Here is a 24,330-nt window from a genome sequence, read left to right as displayed (position 1 = left end):
ATAACGTAAGATACGCTTGACAGCTTCCATATGAGTGTCTGTGGGAGCATGCATAAACTGGGAAACTTGATTGACAGCATATACAATGTCGGGCCGAGTGAATGTCAAATATTGAAGTTTCCCAACAATACTGCGGTAAAGGGTTGGAACAGGATATGCAGGACTGCCATCTGAAACGTTCAACTTTGCATGCAAAACGCTGGGCGTGTTAATGGGCTTACAATCAGACATACCAGAGGATGTGAGAATATCAAGGGCATACTTGTGTTGAGAAAGAGTGAGGGAATCCTCAGTCCTGTCTAATTCAACACCCAAAAAATATCTGAGGTCCCCAAGATCTTTCATTTTGAAGTGTTGTTCTAACACTTCTTTGATTTGGACGATATGAGAGGAAGTATTTCCCGTGAGAACAATGTCATCCACATATATCAATAACCAAGTAGTGATCCCTCCTTTGTGATAGATAAAAAGAGAATGATCAAGAGCACTCTTCTGAAAACCAGCTTCTTGAATGTGAAGGGAGAACCTTTCAAACCATGAACGAGAAGCCTGTTTTAATCCATATAATGACTTGTGCAACTTGCATACCCATAGATTAGAATCATTAGTAGCATATCCTGGTGGCTGTTCCATGTAGACGTCCTCTTTGAGGAAACCATGAAGAAAAGCATTTTTGACATCAAGTTGATGTAATGACCATCCAAAAGTAACAGCAAGAGAGAGAATAACTCGAATGGTGTTAAATATGTATATGTAAATGGATATATTTCATGTACTGTATTGTACCACTGTACTGTATTGTACCACTGTACTGTATTGTACCACTTGTACAGCATACTGTACTGTATTGTACCACTGTACTGTATTGTACCACTTGTACAGCATATAAATATCAATGGAAAGGGGAGAAGATCCCATTGCCGCCCAACATTTTTTTTTCTCTCTTCCCTCTTACCTCTCTCTCTATCTCTTGCTACGATAGTAAGGTGACTCCCACATCTGATTTCTCACATGGTATCAGAGCCAAGGGCGTGGTAATCACGATCATCTGGAAGGCCCCTAAGGACCTTGACGTGCGTTTTTGGGCGTTCTCAAGGAAAGTGTTTTTTTCATCTTTTCTCTGTTGTTTCTCCGTTGAATCACTATATTTCGACGTCGTTTCTTCATTTCCTCATATCGTGCATCTTTTCCTTCTTACATATTCTGTTATCCCCAATTTTATCAACCCTAATTTTTGTTTTCCCCAAATTTGGGAACCCTCATTTCTCAAAAGTGCCGCTTTTCTCAAACTTCTTGTGATTTCTTATCTATTTCTTGCAATATAGTTGATAAATCGTACATTCTGCACGATTAACTGAAAAATCGTGATTTCCAAAACTCAAAAATTTCTGTCTGTATGGTTCTGTCCGTACAACCTACGAATTTCTGTCGTGCTGTTTGATTCATCCTTGATCTTCTTCCTTATGGATTCTAAAATCAGCCCCGGATTTCTTTCTCAACTTGTTTCTCACAAATTAACTCATGATAACTACTTACTTTGGAAACGCCAAATTCTGCCGTTTATCCGAAGTCATGGTCTTTCCGGGCATCTGGATGGGGGATCACCCGCCCCACCTATGACTATTACGCAAGAGGTAACTGGTAATGATGGGAAGGTGAGTTGCATTGCTATTCCAAATCCTGCGTATGATGTTTGGTTTCAGAAGGACCAATCTGTGGTTGCCTATTTGACTGCCACGTTATCTGATCGTATATTACAAACTATCTCTGACCATTTTACTGCTGCAGAACTATGGAGACATCTTGCTCACTCTTATTCACAGGTTTCTGAATCACGTGCACTTCAACTGAAATGGCAGTTCCAATCTATGCGAAAGGGAACTAAGACCATTACTGAATTTCTAGGGGATATCAAAATTATCATTGATCAGTTGACCGCTATTGGATATCCTGTTTCTGACAGAGATGTTGTTCAGCAGGTATTGGGAAGCCTTGGGCCCCAATATCGTATGTTTTGCACTGCATTACAGGTTGCCTCTACACTTCCATGCTTTGAGGATTTACAGGCCAAACTCCTACAGTATGAAGTTAGTTTGACTCAAGATCATCTTATTGATGATCCTCATCCTGTCATGTTTACATCTGGGTCTACCTCATTTCGTCCACCTGCTGCTCATATGGGCCGTGGAGGACTCCTTCCTACTCCTACTGCTCCACCTGCCACTAGAGGTACCCGTGTCCCTACTTGCTTCCATTGCAACAAGCGTGGCCATGTGAAAGCAGATTGTTGGCACAACCCACAGAATCGCAACAAGGCAGGGAGGCCAGGACCAAGAGCTGGACAGATGAATGTTAGACAGTTTCAGGGGCAACCGCAAGGAAATTTTCGAGCACATCAGGGTACTGATCAGGGACAGAGTGCAGGGTTGCCACATGATGTGCAACAAATTCTGATGACTGCATTTAACAACATGAATTTGCGTCAGAATGATGATGGAGTTTGGTATATTGATTCTGGAGCAGCCGCACATGTTACTTCTGATGCAGGTAAACTTTCCAACATGGTTCCTTATATTGGCACTGGCACTATTGTCACGGGAGATGGTTCCCATCACCCTATTTCTCATACTGGAAATGCATCTCTCTCTTTGTCACAATCTACACTACCATTGAAAAATGTCTTACTCACTCCTGCCATTGAGAAAAACATTTTATCTGTTTCTAAATTGGTTGATGAAACAAATTCATCCATGGAATTTACTCCGTCTTCTGTTTGTCTTAAGGACCTTCGAACCAAGAAGATGCTCGCTAAGGGTGAACGACGCAGAAACATGTACGTCTTCGAAGCAGCCCCCGGGACTTTGAAGACGTCATCTACCGTGACTCCATCTTTTCCTGCTTATTTGAGTCAGTCTTCTTCTGTTATGCAATGTAATAAGCCAGTTTCTTGGCATCGTCGGTTAGGTCATTGTAGTCAAGGGTTCCTTGACAAATTGTCTTCTCAGGGTTTTATTCCCAAAGTCAAATTACATCATAAGTGTCCTAGTTGTAATGTCTGCAAGAGTCATGTACTTCCCTTTCAAAGTATCAATAAAAGAGCTTCCAAGCCATTTGAAATTATTCACTCTGATGTTTGGGGCCCAGCTCCTGTTTCATCTCTATCTGGCTCTCGTTATTATGTGTTATTTCTTGACTCTTTCACTCGTTACACTTGGATTTACTTTATGAAATCTAAATCTGAAGTGTTCAAACTTTTCAAACAATTCCATGCTCTTGTTCAGAACCTTTTCAATTCAAATATCACTTATTTCCAGTGTGACGGTGGTGGAGAATACATATCTCATGATTTTAGTGAATATTTAAAGGACCATGGCATCACACGTAACTCCTCTTGTCCTTACACTCCACAACAGAATGGAGTAGCAGAACGTAAGCATCGGCATATTGTTGAAACCGCGTTAAGTATGATGCACAATATTGATATTTCTTTCTCTCTTTGGACTGAGGCCTTTCACATTGCAGTGCATATCATTAACAGGTTGCCTATGGAATTATTAGGAGATCAGTCTCCTTATTATTTGCTTCACGGTTCTCACCCTTCTTATGATTATTTGCATGCTTTCGGATGCATTTGTTATGCCCATGTGGATCATTCTTTACGTAACAAGTTTCAGGACAGAGCAGTTCAGTGCAGATTTCTGGGATATGCTGATGGGTATAAAGGATATAGATGTTATGATCCTATTTTGGGTAAGATTAAGGTGTCTAGAAATGTTGTTTTTGATGATGACCATTTCAGCACTTGTGATACTTCTCAGGTATATGAGCAAACTACTTATGATCCATGGCTTTGTGATACTTTGCTATATGACTATCAGAGATCCTGTTGTTGATGAACCAATTCAGTTTGAAGCAGACAACTCCATCATCCAGGATGCACCTTCACGGTTTTCAGGTTTGGTTTATGCCCGTCGAGGAGCCCCTCCAACTCCATCTCACGAGGCTCCCCCTCTTCGACGATCCACACGTGAAAGGCATCCTATCCATCGTTGGGTTAGTTACAACAATTTTTCTCTTGACTTTCAGTTGTTTCTAACCAATGTGGCCAAAGAGAAAGAGCCGTCTACTTTCCATCAGGCAGCCCATTCTCGAGCTTGGGTTGAAGCTATGAACGAAGAAATGGCAGCACTTCATGAATGTCATACATGGGATATTGTTCCTCGACCTGTTGATAGAAATGTTGTTGGTTCCAAATGGGTTTACAAGATCAAGCGTAAACCAGATGGTAGCATTGAAAGATATAAAGCTCGCCTTGTTGCACGCGGATTCACACAACAATATGGGCAAGATTATGAGGAAACTTTTAGCCCTGTTGTCAAAATTGGCACCATTCGTGTGATCCTCACTTTGGCACTTCAGCATGGTTGGTCTCTTAGCCAGTTGGATGTCAAGAATGTGTTCCTACATGGGGACTTGAAGGAAGAGGTGTATATGGAGCAACCTCCTGGATATAGTGAACATGATGCGGCTACATGGGTTTGTAAATTGAGAAGGTCTCTTTATGGTTTAAAACAGGCATCTCGGTCTTGGTTTGAGAGTTTCTCCATGGAAATTCAGCAGCATGGCTTTTCTAAGAGTATACTTGATCATTCTTTATTTATGTATAAGAATGATCATGTTACTACTTGGGTTCTTATATATGTTGATGACATCATTATCACTGGGAGTGATGATGCACATATTGCCTTGGTCAAGTCTTTACTCATGGCCAAATTTAAGATGAAGGACTTAGGCCCATTGCGATACTTCTTGGGAGTTGAAGTCGATAGGCAAGATGATCGACTCACTCTAAGTCAACACACGTATACTCTTGACATTCTTCACACCACTGGTATGATTAATTGTAAACCTCTCAGCACCCCATCTGTCTTAAATCATAAGTTTAGTGCAAAAGAAGGCCAATTATATCATGATTCCACTTTATATCGCCGCATTGTTGGTATGTTGCAATATCTTACATTTACAAGACCTGACATTGCTTATGCTGTAAATCAAGCATCTCAGTTTATGCATGCTCCCACTGATTGTCATATGGAATGTATTAAGCGTATTCTCAGATATCTGAAAGGGACTATTGGAGATGGATTGCTCTATCACAAAGATGAAAGCTTCACTACAGGACACCGTTTACTTACATATTGTGATGCAGATTGGGGTGGGGACCCTGATGAGCGTAGGTCGGTTTCAGGATATTGTGTTTTCATTGGCCCAAATATTGTCACTTGGAGTAGTAAGAAACAAAAGGCCATTGCTAAATCCAGCACTGAGGCAGAGTACAGGGCAATGGCAGCAGGGACAGCTGATGTCACTTGGGTACGGCATCTTCTTCAAGAGTTGAATGAACCCATCTCTTCCTCTCTGCTTTTATGTGATAATCAAAGTGCCATTAATATTTCTTTTAACCCTATTCATCATTGTCGCACGAAGCACATTGAGATTGATCAGCATTTTGTTAGACAAAAGATTGAAACAGAAGAAATTGAGGCTTCGTATGTCAGATCAGAAGACCAAGTGGCAGACATCTTCACCAAAGGATTGGTTAGTCATCAATTTTGGTTACTTAAGGGCAAGTTGAGCATGATTGAAGATCATCCTCAACTTGAGGGAGGCTGTTAAATATGTATATGTAAATGGATATATTTCATGTACTGTATTGTACCACTGTACTGTATTGTACCACTGTACTGTATTGTACCACTTGTACAGCATACTGTACTGTATTGTACCACTGTACTGTATTGTACCACTTGTACAGCATATAAATATCAATGGAAAGGGGAGAAGATCCCATTGCCGCCCAACATTTTTTTTTTCTCTCTTCCCTCTTACCTCTCTCTCTATCTCTTGCTACGATAGTAAGGTGACTCCCACATCTGATTTCTCACAAATGGTACTCATCTTAACAACAGGGCTGAAAGTCTCATCATAATCTTCCCCATGTTGTTGAGTGAAACCTCTAGCCACAAGACGAGCTTTATACCTATCAATACTGCCATCTGGTTTATATTTGATTTTATAAACCCATTTAGACCCAACAACATTCTTATCCCTTGGCCGTGGAACGACTTCCCATGTTTGACATTCATTCAAGGCTTCCATTTCTTCATTCATGGCTTCAATCCAACGGGAATTTTGAGAGGCCTGAGAATAACACTTTGGTTCAGTCTGTTTATGCAAACTGGTCATAAAAAGCTGAAAATCCAAAGTGAAAGTGTTATAGCTTATTCATCTATCCACGGGATGTCTCGCTCGAGTGGACCTTCGTGGATGAGAAGGAACAATGACAGAATCAGTAGTAGAGGCAGGAGTGCGACGAGAATAAACCAAGCCAGAAAATCTGTCTAAAGGAGGATCAGCCATCTGAGTATCAGACATGTCTGCTTCAATGTGAGTACTATCCATCTGGGCATCAGACATTTCTGCTTCAATGTGAGTACTGTCAGAAGGGGCTGGAAAAGTGGTCGGTTGAATCCCATCGCCTAAGATATTAGCACATAACCATGGATCATATAGTCTGGACGCTGAATCATGAATAGCCTTGGAAGAAGTGTGAAACTGCAATCTGAGTTCATCAAAAACAACATGTCTTGAAATATGTATACGGCCTGTTAGGGGATTATAGCACCTATAGCCTCGATAATGGTCTGCATAGCCCACAAACTGACACATTATAGCCCGAGCCTGAAGTTTGTTCCGGAGGCTGGAATCAACATGAACATAGCAAATGCATCCAAAAACCCGAAGCTCATCATACTTAGGATGCTCATGATTCAAAAGAAAGAAAGGAGATTTCCCTGCGAGAAGAGCTAAAGGCAATCGATTTATAACATAAACGGCCGTGTGAAATGCCTCAGTCCATAGAGTCATAGGGAGATCAGTGTCATGGAGCATGCTTAAGGCAGTCTCTACAATGTGTTGGTGCTTGCGTTCTGCAATGCCATTTTGCTGTGGTGTGTGTGGACAAGATATTTGTCTAGTGATGCCATGATTTAGCAAGTATTTAGTAAATTCAGATGATAAATATTCACCACCACCATCACATTGAAAATGCACTATGTTGGATGAAAATTTATTTTGGATGAGGGCATGAAATTGGCTAAACAAACGGAACACTTCAGATTTGTGTTTTATGAAGTGTATCCATGTATAGCGAGAAAAAGAATCAACAAAAATGACATAGTATCTACTGCCGGAAGGAGATGAGACAGGAGCTGGTCCCCAAACATCAGAGTAAATCGTTTCAAACAATTTAGAAGCTCTTTTATTGATGGAATTAAAAGGAAGGGCATGACTCTTACAAAGTTGACAGCTTGAGCACATGCCTGACTCACTAACAGGTCTCAGACTGGATTTGTGCAACAATCCATTATTAACAAGGCTAGAAATAAAAGAATGACTACAATGGCCTAATCGATTATGCCAAATGGACGGCATATCAATTTGAGTCAAATTGACTTCATTCGGACTGATAGGAAAAGAAACAGATGAACTGGACTTGGACACTGGAGGAGCTTCTTTGAGGACGTACATGTTGCCTTCACGAATTCCTTCAGCGAATATCGTCTTGGTGAGAGGATCCTTGACAAAAACAGAAGAAGGAGTGAATTCAACTGATGTGGAAGAGTCATCAATGAGTTTAGATACTGAAATAATGTTTTTCTTGACATTAGGGACGACTAAAACATTGTGTAAAGGAAGAGAAGTATGCGGCAAAGAAACATATGCATTACCAATGTGAGTAATTTTGTGGTGAGTGCCATCACCTGTAACTACAGAACCTTTTGCTAAATATGGAGATGCACTAGAGAGTTTACCTGCATCATCAGTCACATGGGCGGCAGCACCAGAATCCACATACCAGACACCATCATCATTTTGCTTGAGATTCAGATTAGAAATAGTTGTCATTAAGAGTTGTTGTGCATCAGGCGTGAATGAGGAGGAAGACGCTCTAGAAATGATAGAGGGGGTTGGCCTGTGATCACGTCGACCTCCCTTAGCTTTGTTCTGAGGATTGTGCCAACATTCAGATTTAACATGTCCTCTCTTGTTGCAATAGAAACATGTAGGGATACGCTTTGGCATGTTAACAAGAGTGCTGCCCTGAGGAGTAGGAAGAATACCCTTTCCTTGTCCGGATGTATGAGCCCAAGTATGTGCACGTTGTCCTGACACACCATGTGTAGAAGTAACTAAAATACTGGGCGAAGTAGAAATGGAAGCATCATGCCTGTGAACTCTACTAGCCTCATGCTGGATCAATTTTGCCTTTAAGTCTTCAAAAGAGGGTAAGACAGGGAGAACCTCCAGAGCAGTGCAAAATATATCAAACTCTGACCCTAGACCACTAAGAGCCTGCTGAACTTTATCCTTGTCTGAAATAGGATGGCCAATAACAGCAAGTTGATCGCTTACATTTTTAATCTCATAGAGATACTCAAGTACAGATCTGGAGCCTCTATTTATGCTTTGAAATTGACGCTTCAATTGAAGATATCTAGCTTCTGAAACTTGAGAGTATGTATTTGCAAGCGTATTCCATAGTTGAAAAGCTGAGATATCATCATCTATACCTGCAAGCACTTCTTCAGAGAGGGTAGAAGTAATATAAGCAACTAAAGCCTGATCATGTGCCATCCATACGGCATATGCTGGATTAGGGATATTATCTGTAGCAGTCACCGAACTAGTAGCATCCTTTGTTTCACCCAAAATCAATTCATGCGGGGCTGGAGTAGAGCCATCAATATGACCATATAGACAATGGCTCTTAATGAAAGGGACTATCTGACGTTTCCACGTCAAATAGTTGGAATGGGTTAACTTTTGGGAGATGAGTTGGGAGAGAAAACTCGAAGAGAGGGTGGACATGATTATGCTGATATAATATTTGCGTTTCCAAAGGTACTCGACTGAAGGATCAGGCACTCGGCTGAAGGATGAGGATCAGGCACTCGGCTGAAGAATCAGGCACTCGGCTGAAGGATGAGGATCAGGCACTCGGCTGAAGAATGAAGATCAAACTCAGCAGATCGTGGCCTGGTTGACAGGCGTGATGAAGAAGGCAGACGTAACTCAGCAGTTCGTCGATCGTGGCTGGAGAAGACTCGCTCGTGGCTGGAGAAACAGGCGTCGATCGTGGGTTGCTCTGATACCATGAAAGAATCTGAATAGGGCTTCAAGATAGTGCGCCTTCAAGCTTTGGAGAATAGCCTTCAATCTGAAAATACAAAATAAAGAGAAGAGAGGAGAGGGGGAGAAGAGGAGGATGCCAAATGGAAAGTAGGGCACGTTAAAAGTATCGTGACCCTCTCTTAATAAGATATATATAGGATCTAACACTACTGAACAAAATACATGAAAAATATACAGAATTACAAGTATGCCACCGCCCAAGCATGGGGAAAGCATACGCTCGGATATGGATCCAATATCGGATCCATATCCGATACAAATACAATTCTAACAGTATCCTCTCCCATGCCCACAACCGCACACACTATGCAATAGCCATGGTGACACTGAACTGTTATCCTGTTAAACCAGCCAACATTTTCTTGCAAGGGTTTCTAAAAATGAGCATGACTAGACTCTGCTCCCTTGCATACTTTCCACAACATGCTAACAACCAGAAACCCATCTGTTCATGTATCTGAAGATTCTGAACTATCAGCTTCAAAGTGTATTGCAAAAGTTCATTGAAGATCCCAAATCTTAAGAGAACCTACCCTTTCTAAAGAAGGGAAGATGGATCAAGACTTGGTCCATCATCTCATACTTGCAAAGATAGGCCTTGCACTTTGATAAGAACAAGACAAACAACAAGACTCCACCCTCCAAACTTGGTCACATAGAGCCCATCACTCTTAACACTGCATTTAATGATGGAGTAAAGGTGCGTGCTAAACCCCAGCAACAAATAAATTTGTCTCTCCACACTCCCATAAGAATGAAACAAATGGAGGCCTCTCAGTAGGCAGACTTTTTCTTTTCATTTCTTTTTTATTTTTATCCCCCCAGAAAAGCAATCTGCTCATGTTGACTTTTTTTTTTCGATATCAGCTCAGGTTGACTATTAGTTACTGATGGATCCATCAAGAACTATCACTATAAGACAATTATAATGGTAAACCTTCAACTGGATTGATTGATTTAGTATGTATGAGAAGGACCACTGAATCCTAGAAAAAATTATGATCACATTGAACATTCTTGTTGCCTTGATTGATAGAGTCAAGATGACACTGATTACATCATGGTCATGTAAGTTTAGGATCACGGTGTAATGAGATATTGCGGAAATATAAAGAGTGCATACAAGCACTTACAACAAATAAAAGAGACAATATCACAAGTCCACAAAGGGACAATACAAGCACAAGCCTTTAAGAAGGCAACAATATAAAAAGCCTCTTATTGAGAAGAGAGGAAGCTCTCAAGAATGAAAATACACAAGGGGTTCACCCCTATTTATACAAGAGGGAGAGGAGGAAAAAGGAGGGCCAAAGGGCCTCAAAAGAAGAGCCAAAAGGGGGCTCCCATGGAGTCGTTGGGAGCCCCCAACGGTCACATTTGTGACCGTTAGGGGCTCCAACGACTCTATGGTTGGAGCCCCTCTTTGGTTCTAAAAAATACAAAAATAAAAACAAAAAAATAAAGAAAGAAATTTACATTTAAACAAAATAGTTGTTTTGTAAAACAACTATGTAAAATTACAAAAATACCCCTATCGGGTATTGATGTAATATATATATTTATATATACATATATATATATATATATGAGGTACATTTTAACACACGGTTCACAAACTCACTGGATCTTCCCATGAGTTGGCTAATTCAACTCAAGGCCAGCCACTCAGTGAGTTGAGAGCTAAGTACAATTCAGTTTTTTCCAGTAATTGTCTGAGTTTTCCCCACGACTCATTTTACCAGCCCTGGGTCATGAGTTATCCTATGGCATTGTAAAAATAATATGCAAAATTCATTTTTCAACCAAGTCATTTGCTGACTCGATGATTATTCCATATTTTTAAGTGAACTTTTTGTTCTTACACTTTTTTTTTCCTTTTTGCTTGATATTATAAAACAAAATAACCATTCCTCTTTTAGTTGTTTGAGTCACTAAGCCAAGTTTGGCTGATCTGAGATTAGAAGGGGGCTTTATGTCCATCAAAGCAAACCTCAATAAGATGAAGATTGGAGGCACGACTAAGAAGAACAAAAGCAAATTCCCCAATCTGTGCCAAAGACATGCCAACCTGCACAATCAAACTAAAGAATTCAGCTCTCCAAAAGAAAGAAAAGGGCAAGAAGAAGTTTACAGAAACAGAAGAAAAGGAACTCTTACCAGAAAAGCAGTCCTGTTGCTGTAGCCAAATCCCTTGACTACTGAACCGATAATAATTGTTTTTATAATTATTACCAAAATCACAGCCGCTAGTAAAATATCCACATGATTCCACAGGAATTGAACATGAATCAGCATTCCAATGCTGGCAAGAAATAATGCAGCAAAAAAGTTGCGAATGGGTTCAACCTGTTGGCAGAATCAAATACCATGAATGAGCATATTGAAGGATATGATGGAACTACCAACAATATAAAATCAGTAACTTACTCTTTAAATAATAAATAATAATGATATGAAATTCACATAAGCTCATATAGAGGGGCAGACTATGAAATTTTGAAACTGCTCATGTAACAAAATAAAATAGGTAGCCAAAAGAAAATCCCCAGTACACCAATGTGCCTTGTCTAAGCTGTATGCATTGTATATTTTAAACTGAAAGTCAAACAAGAAAAGAAAAACCATTGAACTTTACATCAAAGAGAAATCAGATACATGACTGAATACAAGCAGACACACACAGTGTGCACATTATATGATGTGTGCAACTCTAATGCACTAGGTTCTTTGGGAACATAGAGACCCATGAACTGCAACCCATATATGTTGCAAGCTAAAAGCCTACAGCCTCCCAATAAAAGTTCTGAAACTACCAAATATAAACCAAATATATACCAAAATTTCTCATATAGTCAACATCTGCATTTTGAAGTACTTAATGATGCAGAATCGCTTACTATATCAAGCATGGTTAGGGCTGTCAACGGTCCAGTTTGCATCGGGTACCCGATCCCGAATTCCTATTATGGGCATGGAAAATGCCGACCTGAATAATATTCAGGTTGTCGTGAACCCGACCCAAACAATATGTGGGACGGGCTTGGGTCATGATTTTTTCCAGGTACCCAACCTGGCCCAAGTATTTTATATATATTTAATAAAAATAAAATTCTAAAATTATGCAGGTCCAGGTTTGGGATTCTATTCTCGTGACCCAACAAAACCCGAACCAGCTATTAGTTATATAGGCGGGTCCGGATCAACTTTGACCTGGCCCTGACCGACCTGTTGGCAACTTGGCAGACCTAAGCATGATCAAGTAACAATTTGCCATCTTGATCAATAGCTGGCATCAAAAAGTTCCATGACCATCCATAATTTCTATGCATATTTTTTCCAATAATGTGAAATTCAATCTGGTGAAACATAGAATCAAGTGAAGATAACTTAACAAAGAGCAAAACAAAACAAAGTTAATATGGTAATAAAGACTGCATATAAAATGTTAAATAACATCGACTATTTAACCGAGAAATATAAAGTAAACCCATACTTGTTCAAGTGTATGTTGTGCAAGATCGGTGGTCGATATCATCACTCCAGCAGCAAACGATCCCAATTCGAGGCTCAAACCCAGTTTGTCACTACACTGAGTGCACAAAAAACAGTATGGTTTAAGTACATTCTTTTGATGAAAATGAAACTCAAGGACAAAAAGTATTAAAGCTGTATTCTAGTCCAAACCAATATGACATGTAATACAAACATGATAAAACATAAACAGTTTAACTTTTGCAGAAAAATAGCAGGATAACAGAAAGAGAACAAGGAGAATATGTTAAATATCTGCATCCTTATAAGTTCCAAAATATAATGAATTACAACAACAAAGAAAAATCCTTCCAGCCTGAGTGAGGAAGAAAGTAAAAACATAGTCACAGATATTGGCGATATTTTCAAAATATCACGATATTATCGCTGTAAATTCAGCAAACGGTAATATAGGTAAAATATTGTGATGCTTTGAAAATATTGCCAATTTGATAATACCACAATATTCTCGTGATATTATCAATTAGTTTTACTGTTTTAATTTATTTTTTATATTTTAAATATGTTTTTCTTCTTTCTTTTACATTTTTTACTTATTTCTTTTATTATTTATGTATTTTTTTGTCTAAACATGATATTTTCTTACTTATTTTTGTTATTTTTATATTTTTTAAGCCCCGAGATTTTTCTGAGATTTATCACCAAACCCATAATATCGCGAGAAATAGCCTTGCGGAGATATAGCGATACCAATATTTGTGACAGTAAAAATTGAAAGTTCCATAGGCCAGTATATAATAACAAGCATGCAAAGAAGCTGGCTATGGTCATTATGTAACATAGTGGTCAACTATACAATATATTAGAGTGGGAGTGTGATTTTATGTTAATACAAGGATAATGCCACTAGTGTCCAACTTTACCCAAAAATCACAAGTATCATATTCCTAGAAAAGAGTCTCCCAGTAATGAGTGCACAAGAAAAAGTCAAAATAAAAGCCAACTCCAAAGGTGTAATTTTAAAAATAAGGAAATGATTTTAGCAAAAATAATGTTATTCAACACATTGTGCACTTGTAACCTCCTTTCTACAGCTGCAATTCTTGGCCCATTAATAATAGTACAAAAAGAAATTATTAAGAAACGGTTTTTGAGAGAAAAAGTTAAGATTACTTCATTTTCACAATTTCATTCTTCCTATCGCATTTTTTAAGAAACCTATTCTTTTCCAATTTTTCCTAACTAAATATTATCATCAAAAGCATAAAAACTTCCAGGTACTTTTCCGGCAGTGCTAATTTCCGCTTAAAATATCCATCTCAGTTGAAAGAATATAGGAGGCAATGTTCATGCTCCTCTCAGAAGCACCTAGGAGGCCTTTTCATTTCATTTTTTCACAGCAATTGGTTGGCCCCTATGTTACCTTGAGACTTATGGAGGGCCAACGCATCGGTGTCCGACACTTGGACACTTGGACATCGACACCAACACTCCTAGACATTTTATTTTTCAACATAAAAGTGTGCAAGAAAAAAAATGGACACTTGGTGTCGTGTGTCCAACACTCTTTGAGCATTTTAGACATCCGATACACTGTGCCAACCTTGTTTAAACCATATTTTCCCTCCATATAAGAGTAAGCATGCCTCTTCACTCTACAGAAAGGGCTCTCTATGTTGGAGTCAACCTAATTCGTAAAAAGACTCTCTCTCTCTCTCTCTCTCTCTCTCTCTCTCTCTCTCTCTCTCTCTCTCTCTCTCTCTCTCTCTCTCTCTCTCTCTCTCTCTCTCTCTCTGTTACCACAGTCGAGCCCCGCTCAGTCCCATTTAAGAACTAATTCTCCTTTTTCACAAATTTGATGAATTGTGTGCTGCCACATAGAAAAGAAAGAACTGAGGATCTCATTTTTCTTTTGAAATAGTTCTGTTATTTTTTACTTAATTACTTTTCTCTCTTTCTCTCTTTTATATATAGTCATGTCCATGTATCTAGTTTTCTAAAACAGCTGTGTCCAATACTGTGTACCCATGCCTGCAAGTAACATAGGCTGGTCCTCATTATCTGGCATAGTTACAGTAAGCAAATGTTTGCTTTGATCAACTGAAGATACTATAGTGAGTGTTGGCTGCATATAGTTTTCTATCATATTTGAAAAGGTTGCCGATCTAATTATAACAAGATCCAATGACAGTTCAGTTATTTAAAGATAATCAGTGGATCAATTCAACAAGTTTATGTTGTAGCTCATCATTTATCATCAAAGTGATCTTGGTTAATGGCAACTGTAGTCACAACAGGGCTTACAGTTTTTAGATTTGGCAACGATTTATAGTTCTTGAGGTGTATCAGATGCTTCCAACTTATTTTCCTTTCTTTCTGAATGTCCCAATAGTTAAGTTCACTATTCTCTATCCCACATTATGCTAAAGGAAAGGTGCTTTGTGATCATCAACATTGCTGATGCAGAAAAAGTTTAGAACACACACAACGTACATGCAATAAAACTGAGGGGTTTACCAGCTTTCACTACCAAGCGATCACCATATGGTATAAAAATAAATAGAACTAGATGAGAATCAGACATGACTAAAGAGTATAGATGAAAGAACTTCCAAAAGCTCCTAAATGTTAAGGGACAAACCCAAGCAACAAGCAAGCAAAAGGCGACTGAAGCCAGTTGATAGAGTTCATTGGTCTGCAACATAAATCAGTACTAATCAAAATCATAATCAGTACATTTATGGAAATTGAAATGCAATAAAGGCACATTTTATATTGACAAATCATTTCACAAAAGAGACTGAAGAAAATTATTCATCAAACAGGCACACCAATTACCTCCGAGGACAGGCTTATCATCAGCTTAAGAAACCAAGGCACACAAGTACGGGACAATATGGCCAAAATAGACAAGAATGCACACAACAGAATTACCCTACAAAGATCAACAAAAGATCAATTAATAAACAGATGCCATAATTCATATTAACAAATAGCATAGCAAACTTTCCAATGATGAAGCTACACAGAAAGTTCCACCACAAAAACTACAGAAGCTGGAATATGTTTCATATTTTTTCCTGCTATTCATTAAGCAATGGTCAAGCACCATGAAACACGAAATGCATTTCAATATATATATATATATATATATATATATATATATATATATATATATAATGGCAAGTGTTACAGTGCACAACCGTTTGTGCATTCTAATAACATTCACAATTGATTTTGATATGCTATATGCCCCTGAAAATGGCTTTCTTGTAATTTTTTATTGGGATTTTTTGTCATTTGCTTAAAAGTACATTTTTAGCATGAAAAAGTAACGACAAATCTATCCTTACTTCAAGACGTGTGCCTTTTTCTTAACCTCTCCCCTTCTTTCAATAGCTGCTCACCCATGATCTTATACCCATCAGGAAATCGTCGGAGCATGATCAAGGTTGTAATGAAAGAACAAGTGCACAAATACAATGCCATAATGTGGCTACAAAGGTGTACACTCATAAGAACAAGAGCTACTAATGAGCCAAATACAAAGAGGCACTAAGGGCTAATCACACAAACTTTCAAAAGAGAGCAAGAACATAAAAAATAATAAGAATTTTATTGAGAGGGTGCATAAAGGGGCTGGCCCAACTAGTTGTTGGGTCCAACAGCCAGTTGGACCAGCTCCCAATCAGATGTCAGTTGTCAGCTGCAGCTGCAACTGCAGTTGTCAGCTGTCACAATCAAAATAAAAAAAGTCTGAAAAAAGAAAAACTGGTCAGTCTCTAGTGGACTGACTCCTATTACAACATGAAATGATTGAAATACCCTTTATGGGTATTTCAGTTTACTTACATAGTGAAATATATATATATATAGCATATACACAATACATTTTAACACCCTTCCTCAAATTTACGGTGTGATCACCGAAAGTTTGTCAAGAAGAAAATAAAATCGCGGTGACAGAAGCGCCTTGGTGAAGAAGTCTGTTAGTTGATATACTCAGAATTACACATAAGGTAGGGTGATGCACGAAATAATGACAATTCATTTCTATATGTTTAGTTCTTTCAGGAAATGCATGGAGCTATGTACATTGCACTCTTATTATCACAACACAATCTTGAGAGTGTCTCAAGATGAATGCTCATGTCTTCAAGCAATCTTCACAACCAAACGATCTTTGATGTTGTAGTAGCCATTGTACGGTACTAGGCCTCAGTAGATGATAATAATATTTTTTGTTGTTTTTTGCACTTCCACGACACTAGAGAATCACCAACAAAAACCAATAATTGAGCATCGATCATTTGAATCTCCTCTGCAATCTGAGTTAGAATAAGCAATCAACTCAAAAGAGGAAGAGGAGGATAACAAAAGACCTCTAGAGGTAGAGGTTTGTAGATATCTAACAATTCACATTACAACACTCATATGATCTGTAGTGAGAGAATGTTTGAATTTGTTAGCAGTGTGAATTGCATGTGCAATATAAGGCCTAGTAATAGTTAAATAATCTAAGGTGTCAATCATTTGGCGATAGGGAGTAGGATCATCTAGAAGTGTCCCATCATCAATCTTCATCTCGGCATTAATAACTTCAGGTCTGTCCACCATCTTTTCATCAATAATGTCTGACCTGTCAATAATATCATTAGTAAACTTGGTTTGAAAAGCAAGTATCCTCCAGGAGAGTAAGCAACCTCAATTCCAAAAAAAAACCTGAAAAATCCAAGATCAGTCATTTCAAAATATTTTTTGAGGATACATTTAATATATTTTACTACCTTTTTGTCTTCACCTATAATGATCATATCATCAACATAAAAGAAAAGTATAATAATCCCTGCATCAAATTTCTTAGTAAGCATAGCAGTATCAGTATAATAAGACTTAAAATCAATCTTTAGCATAACATAACTAAAGTGATCATACCAGGCTTTAGGTGGTTGTTTCAAACCATAAAGAGCTTTTCTCAATCGAATTACCTTACTAGAGAGGATTTCATATCCAAGAGGTGAATCCATATAAACCTCTTCTTTTAAATCTTCATTTAAAAATGCATTTCTAACAGCCATTTGGTATATAGGTCAACCTTTAATAGCAACAACAACAATAAGGGTCCTAACTGAAGTCATCCTAGTTACTGGTGCAAATGTCTCATCGTAGTCTATTCTGTATTTTTGTGCATACCCTTCAGCAACTAATTGAGCCTTGTTTCTTTCTAAGGTGCCATCACTTTTAGTTTTAACTTTATACACCCATCTACATCCTATAGTTTTCTTACCTTTAGACAAATCATAAACTTTCTAAGTCATGGATTTTTCGAGTGCTCCTAATTCTTCATTCATAGCTTTTACACATTCAAAATATTCTTTTGCTAGTTTATATGTGAAAGGTTCAAAATAAGGCCAAACCCTAGCTAGACAAGCCCTATATTGAAGTGAGAAGGATTCATACGAAACAAATCTATCAGGGGGTCTAAAAGTCCTATATGATCTCCTGACGACTTCAGTCGGTTGGTTTTCTAAGGTAGAGTACCTTTCTAAGGCATTTGGTTGACTATCAATGTCGCGTCTTTTATATTGAATTATACTAGGTCCTCCAGTTTCAATGTTTTCACCATCCTGATTTGATTGAGGCTCTTTTTCTCTATCATTCTCATACGAAGAATCACTCTTACATCGAGGCAATAATTCAAGCAAAAAAGAATACTCGGAGTCTTTCTCAGGCATACTTTGAAAAAAAACTTTCATTTTCCAGAAAACGATCATTCCTAGATATGTATAGTTTTTTATTTTTTAAATCAAAACATCTAAACTCTTTTTGAGTTTCTCCATATTCAAAGAAAGCACACAATATGACTTTCGGAGAGAATTTATCATTTTTGTCAGTGAGAACAAAACACTTGCATCCAAAAGGACTTAATCTAAGATATTCGAGAGAAACTTTGAAAAGTTTTTCATAAGGAGATGTTTTGAAGCTTAGACAACGAGAGTCGATTGATAAGATATACGGTCGTTAAACACGCTTCAACCTAAAAAAGTTTTGAAACATCTTTTGCAATTAAGAGATTTCTAATAGTTTCAATTACGTGCCTATGTTTTCTCTAAGCTAATCTGTTTTGTTGAAGAGTATAGGCACATGATCTTTGATGAATAATTCCATTATTTTCAAAATAAGTTTTGAAATCATTTGACATAAATTCTCCCCTAAAGACGGAGCGAAAGATAAAAAAATTGGTCTGAAATTGAATTTTGATAAAGTTATAGTATTTTTAAAGTTCTCAAAAACCTTATTTTTATGCCTAAGAAAGTATATCTATGAGTATCTAGTACAGTCATCAACAAATATAACATAATAAGAAAAACCACCATAATATAAAATGGGAGAAGGTCCCCGTACATCCGACTGCACTAATTCAAATAGTTTAGAAGAAAAGAAGGTTCTTTTTGGAAATGAGAGTCTTCATTTTGCCAATAAAATAATCATCACAATAAAAAAATTTATTACAAAATTTGCTTAAATGGGGTACATAAGATAATTTTGACAAACTAGGATGTCCCAATCTTTGGTGCCATAAAGCTAAATTTACATTTTGAACATTATAACAAAAATAGATTTTTGGAATAAGACGATCCATGTAGTAAATGTTTCCTTCTCTATTGCCTTCTCCAATCTGGATCATGCACAAAACACTTTTTGGAAGAAAATGAGACACTATACCCATGGTCGGTAATTTGTGAAACAGATAAAAGATTTAAATTTAGTTTTAAGACAAGTCTAACTTTTGGAATAGAGAATTTCGAAGTGTTTTCAAAATTTTCAATGCTTTTTATGCTAAGATAGGATCCATCGGCGGTAAAAACATTTTTTGGTGTTCAATTAGCGCAACATTCGGAAAGTAAAGAGGAATGTAGTCATATAAAATGAGTCTCCATAATCCAAAAGCCATGAAACCTTACCGGGAGGCGAAGATGTAAAAATCGAGGCATTGGAGAAAAAAGAGTTTTTTATTAATGAATGAAGGGCCTCCATGATTTGAGTGAACATGGTTCCAATAGATTTAGAATTCTTGCTTAGAAACTGAAAATATCGATTTGTTTCTGCTGATAAATGCTTTTTCGTAACTGAGTTTGTCCTGCAAAAAAAAAAAAAAACAGACCAGCGTATTGTTTGCGATTGAACCTTTCAGTCCATCTTGATTTATTTGACAGCAGCATTCAAGTAGTTATTTTGTTTGTTATTTCATTTGCTATGGATTCTTCTCCTTCTTCGTCAGTCTTATCAGCTAGCTTTCTTAACCATCTAGTTTAAGAAAAACTGACTACTTCCAATTTCCTTACCTGGAAGAGACAGATAATTCACTTTATTCGAAGCTAAGATCTTTCAAAAGACCTGGATGAGTCAATTAAAATCCCACTAGAATTTGTCCTGCGGGAAGAAAATGATGAAAAGGGGTTATTATTGCTAGTATTCATGTTCGAAATCCGGAATATGTGTCCTGGATGAAGCGTGATCAAGCACTTGTTGCTTATATCATGTCCACATCGTCACAGGAGGTCTTAGTGAGTATTCATGACGATTGCACAACCATGGAGCTATGAGCTACGCTTGTTGAAACATAAGTTTAGGAGGCTAGGATTATGTACTTGAAGAAAGAGTTCTTGAATAAGATAAAGGAAATAACGGATCAGCTTGTCATGGTCGGATGTAAGATTCCTAATAAAGACAAGGTGCAACGGGCCTTAATGGGCTCAGGGCTGAGTATAATGTTCTCTACACCACTTTGTCATGTTTAGATGTGCTGCCCACGTTCGAACCCTTGCATCCCAAACTACTTCATTTTGAGATGAATTTGACAGGTACAACAGAGTTAATTAGCTACATCAGATAGCCATACTCATGTCGGCTACGTAGTACGGGAGAGGAAGAGGAGGTATGCAAATCTGCTTCACCTTTCCAATACTCCTCTTATCCCCTATCAATGCAGGAAAATCTCCACATGTTTCATCTTTAAGAAGTCGGGTCATGTTAAAGCTAACTGTTGGTTTAAAGATAACCCAAGGTATACTGGAGAAACCAACTCACATGCGAAGAATGCAGCAAGCAAATCAGAGAGATCAAGCACAGAGCAGCAGTTACCGATGGATAAGCAGCTTCTATTGGCTGCCATTGCAAGGCTGAATATGAAACAGAACATTCAAAGAGTTCGGTATGTGGACTGATGAGCAGCGAATCATATTACCAGGGATGAAGGTAAATTTAAAAACTTGACTCTTTACTTTAGTAAAGATAGAGTTATTACTGGAGATGGCAACTGTCACCCCATCACATACACCGGAAAAATATTTATTCCCATGTCCAATTCCAGTCTTCAATTGTCTAATGTCTTTCTTGATCCTAATATAAAAAAGAATCTTGTTTTCATTTCTAAACTTGTTGATGATACCAACTCTTGTGTCGATTTTACTCATGTTTATGTGAAGGATCTTCACATGAAGAGGACGTTCGTTGAAGGAAAAAGGCAATTTGTCAGTTTGTATTCAGAACAAGCCCGCTGAAAACTTAAGAAGCACTTTTTCTCCTTGTTTTGTGAATGAGTCATAGTCAAATCAGCCAAGAGACTGGCATAGATGCCTAGCACATTGTAATAAGGCTTTTGTTGAAAAGCTTGTCTCTAGTGGTATAGTTTCACAGTCAAGTCTGAGTCAAGAGTCCAGCAATAAAGTTTGTCCAAGTTATCAAGTGTCAAAAAGTCATGTATTACCTTTTGTTTCTATAAATAAAAGAGATTCTAAATTATTTGAAATTGTTCAATCTGATGTATGGGGACCGGCTCCTAATACTTCTTCCTCAAGGAGTCGATATTACGTTACTTTCATTGATAATTATTCTCGGTATACTTCGATATATTTTATGAAGCACAAACATGAAGTTTTTAAAATATTTAAAAACTTTCATGCATTGATTCACAATCAATTTTCACTACCAATTCTTAATTTTCAGTGTGATGGTAGGGTCAAGTACTCTTCAAATAATTTTATTGAATATCTTAAACAAAATGAAGTCAATCGAAGAGTGTCTTGTTTCCAGGCACCTCAGAAAAATGGACTTGCTGAGATAAAACACAAGCACATAGTGGAAAGTGCTCTTGTCATGATACATGAAGGGTGAATCCCTTTGTTCCTCTAGATTGAAGAGTTTCTTACAATAGTCTATATAATTAACATGTTCATATTGATGCATCTTTGAGAACCAAGTTTGATAAGAGAGCATAGATCTGTAAATTTGTTTGATATGCTGACGATTATAAAGGGTATAGATGTTAGATGTTGAGAACATGTGTATTTGTATGTATTTGTATTTCAAGGAACGTTGTCTTTAATGAACTGAATTTTGATTCCAAGGACAAGTTTGAAAGTGGACAATCACGATCAAATCAGCTATACCAGCCTTAGATGAGTGAGTTTGTTTCCTGTGGAGCCAGTTACAGAGTACGATGAAGCTGATGAAGTTAATAGTGAGCTTGTCGATTCAGGAGACAGAGTAGAAGAGTAGTCTGTTATAAGGCAACAAATCAATAAATCAGATTCAGTAGATGGTAAGTTCAAAGGTATCGTGTACAGCCGCAGGGACAGAGATAATCCAGAAAATGATTTGGAGCAAGGAACCATTGAACTGCAGAATGATCAAAATGCCCAAATAGCAAGAGTTCTGAAAGAGTTTGACATCCTATTGATAGATGGGTAAGCTATAAGAGTTTTAGTGTTGAACATCAAGCATTTTTTACTATTATTTCTAAACAAGAAGAATTTCGGTCTTATAATCAAGTTGCAAAAGCCAACAAATGGATTGAAGCCATGAATAAAGAAATGCAAGCGTTATATGAATACAAGACTTGGGATGTTGTCAAAAGGACTGCATTAAAGAATGTTGTTGGATCAAAATGGGTGTTCAAAATCAAATACAAACCAAATGGCAGCATAGAAAGATACAAAGCAAGGCTAGTTGCAAAGGGATTTACTCAAGAACATGGATTGGATTATGAAAAAATCTTCAGTCCGGTAGTGAAAATGACAACAATTCGAGTCATTTTCTCTCTAGCTGTTGATCATGGTTGGTTTTTGAGCCAATTAGATGTCAAAATGCCTTCTTGCATGGAGACCTCAAAGAAGAAGTATACATGGAACAGGCACAAGTGTACAGTGAAAAGAATCCCACCAATTATGTGTGTAAGCTAAACAGGGCCATATATGGTCTCAAACAAGCATCCAAATCATGGTTTGAAAAATTCAGAAACATGACTTCCGCAGATCCCATCTGGATCATTCTCTTTTTATTTATAAAGGTCAAGGATGAATAACTGTGTTGCTAATATATACTGATGATATCATAGTTAAGGGGTCTTTGAAGAGCGTATTAACGAGATCAAGGAGGTGTTGAGTCGAAGATTTAAAATGAAGGATCGGGGAGGTCTCAAATACTTCTTGGGTGTAGAAGTTGATAGGAGAAAAGATGCATTAATACTGACTCAACACAAGTATGCCATTGATCTACTCAACAAAGTTGGAATGAAGGATTATAAGTCATTGTTGACTCCAAGTGTATTGCAGCAGAAACTTGGACGTGAGGAAGGCAAGATTTATGATGATCCTACAAGGTATAGGAGTATTGTAGGTATACTCCAATATCTCACCTTTACCCGTCTTGACGTTGTATATATAGTGGAACAAGTTTCATAATTCATGCATTGTCCACAAACCAGTCATGTTGAAGCAATTAAGAGGATACTTAGATATTTGAAAGGTACGCTTGGAGATGGACTTTGTTATCAAAAAAGGGATAGTGGTGAGAACATGATAACAGTGACGACCTTTTAAATGCGGACTGAGCAGGGAACCCAGATTAAAGATCAGTTTCTGGGTATTGTGTCTTTATTGAAAAAAAATTAGTTTCATAGAGCAGCAAGAAACAAAAGGCGGTGACTCATTCCAGTACCGTCAATGACTGCAACTTCATCGGAGGTAACATGGATTAGGTATTTATTATCTTATTTAAATCGACAGATGCCAACTTTCATATTGTTTTGTGATAATCAAAGCGCGATTAAGATCTCACTTAATCCAATTCAGCATGGAAGGACCAAACATATTTAAATAGATCAACACTCTATCAGAAGCAAGATAGAAAGTAGGAAGATTACATCTTAGTTTGTTGGGACTCAAGATCAAGTGGTTGATATATTCACAAAGAGACTAAGTAAGCAAAGATTTTGGTACTTGAAGAGCAAGTTGTCCATGGTTTTCACCATATACAACTTGTGGGAGGCTATTGAGATGTGACACTTTGGTTCTGGATCCAGACTGACATCCTAATGTAACGCCCTTTTATGTATTCTTGTGTTTCCTGTTTTTCCCCTCTTATATAAGAGATTTTATACATTAGTTTTAGGGCCATTATTGTACATGTAGCATCAATATATTAAAAAGAACCCATGACCCATAAAGGGTGTGTGTGAAGTATTGTTGTAGCCCTCTTCTTCTCCTATCTCGCTTCTTCCTTCTCTCAATCTCTGGTGAC

The 24,330-nt window shown here is 37.7% G+C and overlaps 1 protein-coding gene across 1 annotated transcript in view; it reads right to left on the bottom strand.

The window, feature by feature from the left end:
• Window positions 1–24,330, bottom strand: part of LOC149820238 (K(+) efflux antiporter 4-like) — a 51,166-nt gene that overhangs the window by 2,381 nt on the left and 24,455 nt on the right. The window contains exons 13-17 of the mRNA XM_089983885.1: window positions 15,586–15,682; window positions 15,389–15,442; window positions 12,749–12,844; window positions 11,413–11,601; window positions 11,246–11,323 (exon numbers count right to left, since the gene is read on the bottom strand). Of these exons, the coding sequence (XP_089840011.1) occupies window positions 11,246–11,323; window positions 11,413–11,601; window positions 12,749–12,844; window positions 15,389–15,442; window positions 15,586–15,682 (514 nt within the window). The remainder of the gene's footprint in view (window positions 1–11,245; window positions 11,324–11,412; window positions 11,602–12,748; window positions 12,845–15,388; window positions 15,443–15,585; window positions 15,683–24,330) is intronic.

Source organism: Nuphar pumila, chromosome 12, assembly GCF_984573655.1.
Source record: "Nuphar pumila chromosome 12, dmNupPumi1.hap1.1, whole genome shotgun sequence".
Classification (NCBI taxonomy): Eukaryota; Viridiplantae; Streptophyta; class Magnoliopsida; order Nymphaeales; family Nymphaeaceae; genus Nuphar; species Nuphar pumila.
This window is presented reverse-complemented; position numbering and strand designations above follow the sequence as displayed.